The following is a 12,189-nucleotide window of genomic DNA, read 5'->3' as shown; positions in this document are numbered from 1 at the left end:
TGCTAACCAGAAGGCTGGTGGTTCAAACCCATCAGCCACTCCTCGGAAGGAAGGTTGGGCAATCCTACTTCTGTAGTGATACTGCCTCGGAAAACCAAGGAGGGGTCACTATGACTCGGGGCTGATTTGATGGCACATAACAACTACAATAACAATGATCCTATACCTAGAAAATCGAAGAGACTCAGTCAAAAGTCTACTGGAACTAAATGAGAGATTTAGCATCATGGCAGGATAGAAGATCAACATCCAAAAATCAGTTGGATTCCTCTATATCAGCAAAGAGATTGATGAGAAAGATATGAGGAAATCAATACCATTTAAAATAGCAACCAAAAAAAATAAAATACTTGGGGATAAATCTTACCAAGGACACAAAAGACCTGTACAAAGAAAACTATTACAAACTACTTCAAGAAACCATAGGAGATTTACATAAATGGAAGAACATACCATGCTCATGGAGAGGAAGAGGGAATATTGTGAAAATGTCAATTCTACCCAAAGCAATCTACACATTCAATGCAATCCCAGCCCAGATCCCATCAACATTCTTTAAGTATAAGGAAAAACCAATCACTAACTTTATATGAAAAGGAAAGAGACCTCAGATAAGCAAAGCACTATTGAAGAAAGACAACAAAATAGGAGGTCTCACACTCCCGGATCACAAAACCTAATATATAACCACACTAGTCAAAACTGTATGGTATTGGTACAATGACACATACATGGACCAATGGAACAGAATTGAGAAGCCAGAAATAGATCCATCGACCTACAGTCCGTTGATCTTTGACAAAGGGCCAAATCCATTAAATGGGGAAGAGAATGTTTGTTTAATAAATGGTGCTGGCAAAACTGGATAACCATTTGAAGAAAAATGAAACAAGACCCGCATCTCACACCATACACAAAAACGAACTCCAGATGGATCAAAGACTTAAACGTGAAACCTAAAACTATAAAGTTTCTCAAGGAAAAACTAGGGGCAAATTTAGGGGCCTTAATATATGGCATAAATAGACCATCAAGCATAACCAAAAATGCACAAACAGCAGAAGAGAAACTAGATGAATGGGACCTTTTAAAAATTAAATTTTTACATGCTTCCAAAGACTTCTCCCAAAAGAGTCAAAAGAGAACCTACAGATTGGGGAAAAATATTCGGCAATGACATATCTGACAAGGGACTTATCTCTAGAACTTATAGAAAACTCCAACACCTCATTAACAAAAAGACAAAGAATCTAATTAAAAAATGGGCAGAAGACATGAATAGACACTTCACCAAAGAGGATATTCAGGCAGCCAACAAACATATGAAGAAATGCTCACAATCATTAGCCATTAGAGAGATGCAAATCAAAACAACAATGAGATACCACCTTGCCCCAGTATCAGTAGCATAGTTCAACAAGACAGAAAATAACAAATGCTGGCAAGGATGAGGAGAGATTGGGACTCTCATACACTGCTGGTGGGACTGTAAAATGGTATAACCACTGTGGAAAGTAGTATGGTGATTCCTTAAAAAGCTGGACTTGGAAACACCATTTGACCCAGCCATTCCATTACTAGGTACAGCCATTCCATTACTAGGTACATATCCTAAAGAAGTGAGAGCCAAGAAAAGAACAGACATATGCACACCCATGTTCATTGCAGCACTATTTACAACAGCAAAAAGTTGGAAACAATCTAGGTGTCCATCAACTGAGGAAAGAATAACCAAACTATAGTACACACACACAATGGAATACTATGCAACCCTAAAGAATAACATAGAATCTGCAAAACAACACATAATGTGGATGAACTTGGAGGACATTATGCTGAGTGAAATAAGTCAATCACAGAGGGACAAATATTATATTAGTCTGTTATTGTAAAAGTCAAGGAAAGGTTTATATATGGAAGGAAATTTTCTTTGTTGGTTACCAGGGGTGGGAGGGGTGGGGAGGAAACACTGTTAGATAAGTAGAGATAAGTATTGATTTGGGTGAAGAGAAGGGCAATGTACCAAGTGTGCGTGATCAACATGGTGGCATTGAGGAAGAGAAGACAGAGAGGTACATGGGAGGTGCAGACAACAAAGATGAACCTTTTGCACATACAGTATGCATTGTCAGTGAAGGCAAACATGGGTATACAGGTGGACAGATGGGTGGACAGGCTGAACTGGTAGGTTATGTCTATGCAGCGGGGAGTGTACCCAAGACCATTATTGGGTTGGCAGACAATGTTTCTACAAGTGTATTTTTATGTTCTGTAAGAATTCCCAGGGGTACAGTAGAGCTGACAAGGGACAAAGTTGTAGTCACTTCTTGGTCACAGCCAGCTTCCCAGAGGAACCGAGTAGTTGAACCTGTGGGCTGGGGACCATAGTCACAGGGGACATCAGGCTCAATTAGCATTAACATACTACACAAAACATTGTTCCACCTCCTACTTTGGCATGTAGCGACTGGGATCTTAAAAGTTTGCAAGCAGCCATCTAGATGCAACAATGGGTCTCTCCTCATCCAGAGCAAAGAAGAATGAAGAAAACCAAAGATTCATGGAAACAATTAGTCCAAGCGACTGGTACACCATTTAATCTGCACAGCCTATACGACTGTGAGACCAGAAGAACTAGATGGTGCCCGGCTACCACTGTCAACCACAAGGAGGGGCATCTATGTAGGAGATCCTGGATAGAGTGGAAGAACAATGTTGAACAAAACTCAAAATCATTTGGGGAAAATAAAGGCGGGGAAGACCAGGTTTGCTGGTCTGATAGAGCCTGGTGGAACCACTGAGACTATGGACCCAGCTGCCCTCAGGTCTGGAATTGAACCCACACCTGTGGCTTCCAGCCAAGCAAAAGACAGGCACATGAGTTGAACATTTACCTGAGGTAGATACACTCCTTGGAGAGAACAAGCATGGGAGAAAGAAGGGCTGTTTTTGCACAGGGAGACAGCTCAGGGGGCAAGAGTGTGTGGAGGAATGAACACAGGGAAGAGGTAACTATCGGGAGGAAGTAGGAGGGGAGCTTTTGTATCGGGGTACAGTGTAGTCAATGTCATGAGACAAAGTGTGTGTGAACTGCTGTATGGAAAGTGAATTTGCTCTGTAAACTTTCACCCAAAGCACAATAAAATAAAATAAGACTACATGTTAAATGATTACATTTATTATGAAATTCTAGGAATGGCAAAATGACAGTGATAGAAACAGATCAGTAGCTGCCATGGGCAGGGCTAGGGGGTAAAAAAATGGACTACAAAGGACAGAAGGGAAATTTTAGGTGATAACAGAAATTGCTTCATATGCATGTGAAAGTTTCACAATGAATAAGGAAGACAAAAGAACAACTGATGCCTTTGAATTGTGGTGCTGGAGAAGGATAGTGAAAATAAAATGGACTGCCAGAAGAACGAACAAGTCTTTTCTGGAAGAAATGCAGCCAGAATGCTCGTTAGAAACAAGAATGGCCAAACCTGTCTCACCTACTTTGGTCACACTCTCATTAGAGACTCTTCCCTGGAGAAAGTTATCAGGCTTGGTAAAGTAGAGGGTCAGCAAAAAAGGGGAAAACCTCCAGTGAGATGGACTGACACAGTAGCTGCAATTATGTGTTTAAGCACAGCAACGATTGTGAGGATCACACATGACTGGGCAGTGTTTCATTCTGTTGTATGCAGGGTTGCTATGAGTCACAGCTGACTCGACAGCACCAAACACAAGTATGTGGCAAACATGTTCCCTACCTGTGTACTAAATATGTACACTCCAAAGTTATACACAAAAGCAACATAACTTCACAAGATTTAGAATCATTTCTATAAAAAGAAATTTATTTCCCAGGAAATTTATTTGTAAAATTTACAACTATATTTAATCCTTTGCTTGACTTCATTATGTAAGTAGTACCAGGCACAATATGAGAGATTAACTGAAGCATATTCAATTAAATTCCATTTTTGTTCTGTACTTCATTTTAATCAATTAAGTTATCCAAATCATAAAAAGTAATATATGAGTCAACAGTAAATGAGAACCAAGAATGTATTCACAGAGCAAGCCATCATCTTTACTAACACTTACCAAGCCAGCAGTAAGAGAAGGCGCAGACTGTCCAAGGGACTGGTTTCTCATTCGAACCAGGTTTGATGCTTCTCCTGAAGGCTGCCATGTCATCTGTCCCACACTGCTATGTACACTGCTAGACAACGGGAGCAGCTGCTTACCTTCAAATACAAAGTATGGAAAATGCACTTTTAATTATTTCTTTATAATCAATGAAAAAACATATATAAAAATATAAATACAATGATACCATGATACCAAATAAATATAATCATATCAACTCAAAACAAAGTCAAGTTCTTCCATATACAAAACCAGTAACACTTTAAAAACTCCAACTATCTTGTTGGTAAGGAGTATATCAAATGGGATACTGCACTAAACTGACTATTTTAAATTCTTCTTTAACATCAACCACAATGCCAACCCCTACCCTGACACCCAGACTAGCAGGCTAGAAGTATTCTAGTCTCTTCCAACTTAACATAATATGAATATGAATATGGTGCTGATGGCTTCTCTTAGGCAAGTTTAGTCTTTAAGCTTGCAGGGGGCAAACAATAATGTATACTGTTCTTGCCAGAATCTATGTATTTAGTCCAAGTTAACTATAGATTTAATCCTACAGAAAGACTGTAAGAGTTACTCATAAAGATTGAGTGTTTAGAATTGCAATGACCTCCTAACTGTGAACCAAGTCTCTTTCTCCCCCTCCAGGTCATTCTTCAGCCTGCTGCTAGTGATCTAACAAATCCAGTTATAACCTTGCTTACACTGACGGCTCTCCAACGTTTAAAGAATTAAACCAAATCCTTTAGCATACTAAAAAGCCCCTACAAAAATCTAGATTGTCTTCTTGGTTTCATCTCCTTCCACTATTTTCCACATTCATTCACTCACTCAGCTTCAATATTACACCCTGTATTTTCACCTGCCTTTACCTCTGATTACCCAATTGATTCAAAAACCCTTCCTCTGCCTGGCAAAATCCTATTCATTATTGGTATAACTCACTGGTATAAGAATGTGTTTTGTTTTTTCTGCAACATACCCTTCTGCTACAAGCAAAATGTGATGTATGATATTTAGAGGGTAATTTAGCAAACTTATTAAAATTTTAATTTGTATATATTTGGACCCAGCATTCCACTTCAGAAATATAGTAGGGGGAAAAAAAAGAAAGACCAAAATGTCCATATAAGCAACACTCAGTATAACAAAAACTAGAAATAAGATGCATATTCAATACAAATTTAAAAAAAAATTATAATATCACCATGCAATGAAACACAGAAAACACTAAAAATAAGGAGGCAACTTAACATGTAGAGAAAAACATTCAACGTTTCTTATTGCATGAAAAAAGCGTAAAGGAAGTATGCATTTGTGGTGTAGTGAATTACATAGTATGGCTTTTCTAGCCATAGTCTTTGTAATTCCCACTTTGCCATGAGCAACTGAGTAGCTCCTTGTTAAAGTCATCCACCTGGGGCAGCACAAAGTAATCTTCAAGGAAAGTTCACTCTCTCTCAGGTGTATAGAATTCTGATGTTGGGACTAGTTAGTTTTACCACTCTGCCAGCCTCAAAATGAGCCCTCCCAGAGGCAGAAAGGAATCTCTCTGACTGCTGGCTGAGAGACACCCTGCTGAGGGAGATGTACTGCTGAGAGAGAGATGTCAGGTGAGAGACAGTGGCAGTGGAACCAAGAGGCACAAGACAGAGCAGCAGGCTTACCTACCCCACAGAGGCAGAAGCCAGGCCAAGAGCCTAAGGGCAAGAGAGGCGAGTCGAAGGACACAGCAGAGGGGGCGCTGTCCTGACCAAAGAACTGTATCCTGAGCACATTTGTTTTAATGCATTTTATTGAGATACAATTTATGTACAGTGAAATACACAGAACTAAAGTGACATGGGCCAATGCATTTTTTTTTTTTTTTTTTTTTTTTTGCAGTGTTCCCTCCCCTTTCCTCCCCTGGCAACCAACAAAGAAAGTTTCCCTACAAATAAAAACCTTTCCTTGACCCTCCACAACAATAATGAACTAATACTATATTTGTCCTTCTGTGATTTACTTATTTCATTCAGCATAATATCCTCTAAGTTCATCCATGTTATATGGCATTTTGCAGATTCTATATTATTTAGTGTTGCACAGCATTCCATTGTGTGTATGTACCATAGTTTGGTCATACACTCTTCCACTGATGGGCACGTAAGTTATTCTCATTTTTTTGCTATTGTAAATATTGCTGCGATGAACATGGGTGTGCAATATCTGTTCCTGTACTGGGTCTCATCTCTCTAGGATATACACCTAGTAATGGGGTTGCTGGGTCAAATGGTATCTCCAATTCCAGCTTTCTAAGGAATCGCCATAGTGCTTTTTCCACAGTGGTTCTGTCACTTCACAGTTCCACCAGCAGTGTATGAGAATCACAATCTCTCCATATCCCTGTCAGCATTTATTATTTTCTGTCTCATTGAACCCTGCCATCAGTGCTGGGGTGAGATGGTATCTCACTGTTGTTTTGATTTGCACCTCTCTGATGGCCAATGATCGTAAGCATCTCTTCATGTATTTGCTGGCCACCTGAATATCCTCCTTGGTGAAGTGTCTCCTGCTCATTCTTCAATTGGATTGTTAATCCCTTTACTGTTGAGGCACTGGAGTTTTCTACAAATCTCAGAAATAAGTCCCTTGCCAGATATGTAAATACCAACAAGTATGAATATGTCGCTATCATTTTTGTTATGTGCTTTTTTGTGGTGTTGATTTCTTTGTTCCGTATAATTTTCTGTCCTGAGCTTGTTTTGGTCATGATTCATGTTATCACTTCATTCGTTGCTACTGTTTTAGTATTTGCTAAATATTTGTGCTGGTCCTCTTTTTAATTTTGATATGAAGGTTTATCATTTTTCTTTCAGGTTACCCTATGATTTATAGTTTTCTTCCCAAGGTTAGAACAGTCCATTCTACCTTGCAGTTGTCTTGACTTCCCTACCATTTAAAAGTTCTATAACTACACAATTTTTTCCCACTTTTTGGTTTGTAGCTGTCCTCATTTGTCAACTGATGTCTCTGGTTGCCTGTTTACAATCTTACAGGCTTATTTACTTTGGATAGTTCCATAGCTGGGTTGGTTTCTGAGTTATGTCATCATGTGTGTTAATGGTCAGTTGTTGTTGGCTGTTGTTGCTTCTCTGTCCAAAGGACGCCCTTTAGCATCTCTTGTAAGGTTGGTCTGGTTTTAACAAATTCCCTTTAATCTTTGCTTATGTGGAAATGTCCTAATTTCACCATGTTTGAGGGACAATTTTGCTGGGTACATAATTCTTGGTAGGAAATTTTGCTCTTTCAGGGTTTTATACATACCATCCCTTTGTCTTCTCACCTGCATAGTTTCTGCTGAGAAAGCTGAGCTTAGTTTTATTGGTTGTCCTTTGTAGGTAACTCTTCGTCTTTTCCATGCTGCTCTCAGGATTCTTTCTTTGTCTTTGGTTTTGGTGAGTTTGATTTTGATATGTCTTGGTGATTTTCTTTTAGGGTCTATCCTGTTTGGGGTTCATTGGACTTCTTGAATGGATATATTTTCATCTTCCATCATAGGAAAATTCTCTTCCAACAAATCTTCGGCAATTTTCTCTGTGGTTTTATACATGTCTTCCTGTTCTGAAATTCTAATTACATGTAGTTTATTCCTTTTGATTGTATGCCACATGAACCTTAGCCTTTCTTCATTTTGTTTTGATCTTTTTTCTAAGTGATCCCTTTCCAAAGAAGTATTGAGGTATTTGCCTTCAATCTCACTAATTCTATCTTCCATTGATTCAATTCTACTCTTTTGCCCTTTCAATATATTATCTATTTCTGAAAATTAGCATTAATCTTCTGGATTTCTGTGTGTAGATTTGGTATCATTTCTAATTTTTCATTTATTTTGTCATTTTGTTCTCGTACTGTCTTTTGAAATTATTCTAGGGTTTTCTCTGTGTTTTCATCCATTTTGTCAGTGTTTTCCTAGATATGTCTCTCAATTCATTGAAGGTACCTAATTCTTTTTAATTCCTTATCAGGGAGTTCTTCCTGAGCTCTGTCCTCCTCAGGGATGTGTTCTGGGTCTGTATCCTGGCCCTTGTTTCTTCTGCTTTTCCTTGCTTCTTTATGTGCACTGTGATGCTCTGTTGTCTCCAAGGCATTGTGACGTTTTTGTGCTTGTATTTAATTGGTGATTGTATGATGGAGTGACTTGCCCACGATTTTCGTTCTGTTTTGTTTCTTTTTTTATCTACATAAGCATGGTATTGTGCTGTGCTCTTCTATTCACTAGTTGCCAGAATTTGTACCTTCACCGCCTGTCTCCTTTCCCATTGTCAGCCTCCCGTATGTCCCTGCTGTCTTTGGCAAACAGAGCCTATTGTTAGGTCCCTGGAATCTGAATGAGAATGCTGTCACTTTAAAATTTGCCATCAAAACAGCTACCACTTGTAAACATTCAAAATGGCTGAGCTCTCGGTCACTTTAAATACCCAAAATGGCCACCACCTATAAACGATCAAAATGGCTGTGCCCTCCGGACAGGGGTAATTCCACAGCTCAGGTGGTCTCCCTCCTTGCTGTTTCCCTTCCTAGTCATAGGCCACCAGCGCAGTCATCCCTGCAGCCCTTGGCGCTGATCTTTAGGTCAGTTCTCAGGTCTCAACACCACTTGGATATATTCAGGCTGCTGGTCCCATCAGAGTAGCTGCCAGTCCACTGCTCTGTCTTCATACTCACTGTTTTCATTCATGTTTTTCTACTAGTTGGTGCCTAATCCATTTCTGTATACTTCCTTTCAAAGCTTAGGGCTCCAGGATTATCTTCTGTACCTCTATCAATTGGTTTCTCTTTTCTTTGTTGAAGAGGGTCTGTGTAGTTTATCTGCTTATTCCTCCATCTTTCCAGAAGTCTCCTGAGCACATTCTTGAATCTGAATTATAGCCTCTTGCTTCCCTAATAAACCCCATAATCTGTGAGTTCTGTGTGGCCACTGCAGCAAATTATCTAACCCAGCAGAAAGGTGGTGGGTGCCATGAGAGGGATGGTTGTCTTCTAGGTTGGTAAGAGGGCTGGAGGGTGGCGGCATGTCTGGACTCAGGAATAGGCTTTGGGCTGCTCAAGGAGATACTGTCTTCCTCTTGTGTAGTTAGAGGAGGTCAGAAGATGCCACCTCCTTGGCCCTTTAGCAGTATCATACCTCAAGATGTGGTTAAAGTAAAATTCTCAGCCTTTCTTGTCATGTGGAAAAAAAGCAAAATGGATGTATCATATTATCTAAATTTTTATTTTTTAAATAAAAAGGTTCTCTATGATTACATAAATGAATACTATGTATATTTAAATATAGTGGTTTGGGAGAAGAAAGACATCGAAGAAAACAAAGATTAAGAAGGACTTAACATGATGCTTTTTTTGTACTCAAAATTTTTTTCAACTATAGTGTTACTTTCTCAATCAGAAAAAAATATACAATTTTCTTTCAAGTCACCTCTTCAATGTATCCTCTAGCAGGAAATCTTTTTATAAAACCATGCACACCAAAAGGGGAAAAAAAAAAACTTTTTAATCATTCTCTACTCAAAACTTCCACAACCCCTATGTACAGCCTACCTGCCTTCCTTTCCTTCCTTCAGCAAGTGGTCTCCAGATGACCTGTTCATTCTTCATTTACATATTCTAAAGAAAAACTAGCTTGTTACTCTTTACTATCTACATATACAAAGGCTAGCATACATTTCTCTTCAAAATAACAGCTTATTGCTACACAACTACAGAAAAAACAATGGGCAATATATACCTGTCAAGGCTTAAAGTGTATGTTTTTACAATCAAAGATTACCAAGAATCAGAGGAAAATAAACACTAAAAGAGAAGAAACAATATGAACAAACAAGACAATTAGCTCTTTAGTAAACAACTCAGAAAAAAAAAAGTTCTTAAACATATCTAATCACTATTCCCACAAAGATTCAAGAGGTTACTGCATGAAACATTCCCAATTAAAGAGGGCTAGTGGACCAACTGTTTTTCTCTTTTGCCACCAGTAAACCCCATTAAAATGAGAATAAAGAAATAAAATAAACAAATAAAGGCCATAACCCAGGAGAGGTGAGAACATGGGCAAGATGAGCAAAATTTGGGGAAAATTTCAAGCATACAGATGAGTCATAATCAATGGAGGAACTGAAAAAATAAAAGACTAAGGTACACTAAATATAGAATAAGTTATAGTGAAGTTTGGTGTTAATCTGCCCCAAAAAATCTCGGATAAGCTCAGACTCAGAAATGAAAGCTATTTTAAAGAGCAATCAGTAAGACATGAGGTTAACTAAAAATCTACTGACAGAAAATAAAACACAATCACATTTCCAAATATCACTGAGTAACCAAGCAACTGGAGCTCTGGTGGTACAGTAGTTAAAGCAAAAGGTCAGCGGTTCGAACTCACCAACCACTCCATCGAGGAAGAATGAGCCAGTCTACTTCTGTAAAGATTTACAGTCTTGAAAACCCTATGGGGTTCTACTGTGTAGAACTGCTATTAGTTGTTACAGGGCTCGTATGAGTTGGAACCAACTTGATGGCAGTGAGCTCTTTCTAAGTAACCAGGCAATTACTTCACAAGAAGATAGAAGAGACTTAACATCTGAGAGTAAAACACTACATTCTGGACGTTAGGAGCTCACAAGAAAAAGAGCTGATGGAAGCAACAAAAGAAAACTTAAAAAAAAAAAAAAAAAGGTTTTTTTTTTTTTTTTAATTAGAAGACTCAACTCCATTTACTCATGGAGAATTATAAGATCTCTCTGAAAGAAGAGAATGTTATGAAAAATAAAGACCAAGAAATGGCTCTATGTAATTAGGTACATACATGACTGACAAAAATGAAATTCCAAAAGAAGAGTAAAAAGATAAAGTCAGGGGAACAGCCCTGAAAAGGATAAAAAAAAAAGTGAAAACTGCTTACCATTTACTGAAAAGTCAAAGAGATCTAATATTTTTAGACGAAACCCCTTTTATCATGTCCTATTGACTGTTTTAAAATATGTCACACATTAATTGCTTCCTACTTGGACAATGACTTTCTTGTGTAATTTTTTTCTTCTTGGATTTTTTTAAGTGCCTTTTATTTGGAGGAAGTGTGGAGGCACTATAGGTTTTAGGTTTTGGGAACAGAGGAGAATAAAAAGCAAAGAACATAAAGTCTACAAAAGTAAACAGACAAAAAAAATCACATTAAAAGGCAATAATCTGTTCTAGTGCTCAACCAAGAAATACCTAATCTAGCTGGTTCAGGAGGTAAGAATTCAGAAATTCCATAATGAAGTACTAAGGAGAAGACAACAGCCTTATCTATAAGTGATCTACATAAGGCTACCACTAGAAAAGAAGTAGTCAAATGTGCCAAGTCAGATAATGCAGTTTGGTGCCACTGAGTCAGCCCCAATTCATAGTGACTTCACACATGAAGAGAATGAAACATTATTCACTTCCACACTGTTCCTCACACGTGTTATAGTTGAGCCCATTGTTGCAACCACTGTGTCAATCTATCTCACTGAGAGCTTCCTCTTTTTTGATGACACTTTACAAAGAATGATATCCTTTCTCCATGGATTGGTCCCTCATGATAACATGTCCAAAGTATGTGAGATGAAGTCTCACCCTCCTCACTACTAAGGAGCATTCTGGCTGTATTTCTTCCAAGACAGATCTGTTCAATGTTCTGGAAGTCATGGTATATTCAGTATTTTTTTGCCAACGGCATAACTAAAAGACATCAATTCTTTTTCGGTCTTCCTTATTCATGGTCCAGCTTTTGCATACATACGAGGTGACTGAAAACACCATAGTTGGGTCAGGTACACCTCAGTCCTCAAAGTGACATCTTGCTTTCTAACACTTTAAAAAGATCTTTCCCAGCAGATTTGCTTGATGCAATATGCTGTTTCCTGACTCCTGCTTCCATGGGCATTGATTATGGATCCAATTAAAATGAAATCCCCCGAAGAGGCGGGGCAAGATGGCGGACTAGGCAGAAGGATTGCACAGACCCTCTTCAACAAAGAAAAGGGA

The 12,189-nt window shown here is 38.5% G+C and overlaps 1 protein-coding gene across 1 annotated transcript in view; it reads right to left on the bottom strand.

The window, feature by feature from the left end:
* Positions 1-12,189, bottom strand: part of MAST2 (microtubule associated serine/threonine kinase 2) — a 394,690-nt gene that overhangs the window by 314,467 nt on the left and 68,034 nt on the right. Inside the window, exon 3 of the mRNA XM_007946677.2 lies at positions 4,093-4,235. Coding sequence (XP_007944868.1) covers positions 4,093-4,235 — 143 coding nt within the window. The remainder of the gene's footprint in view (positions 1-4,092; positions 4,236-12,189) is intronic.

Source organism: Orycteropus afer, unplaced genomic scaffold (genome assembly GCF_000298275.1).
Source record: "Orycteropus afer afer isolate SDZICR_OR568_19922 unplaced genomic scaffold, OryAfe1.0 scaffold00169, whole genome shotgun sequence".
Taxonomy (NCBI): Eukaryota; Metazoa; Chordata; class Mammalia; order Tubulidentata; family Orycteropodidae; genus Orycteropus; species Orycteropus afer.
This window is presented reverse-complemented; position numbering and strand designations above follow the sequence as displayed.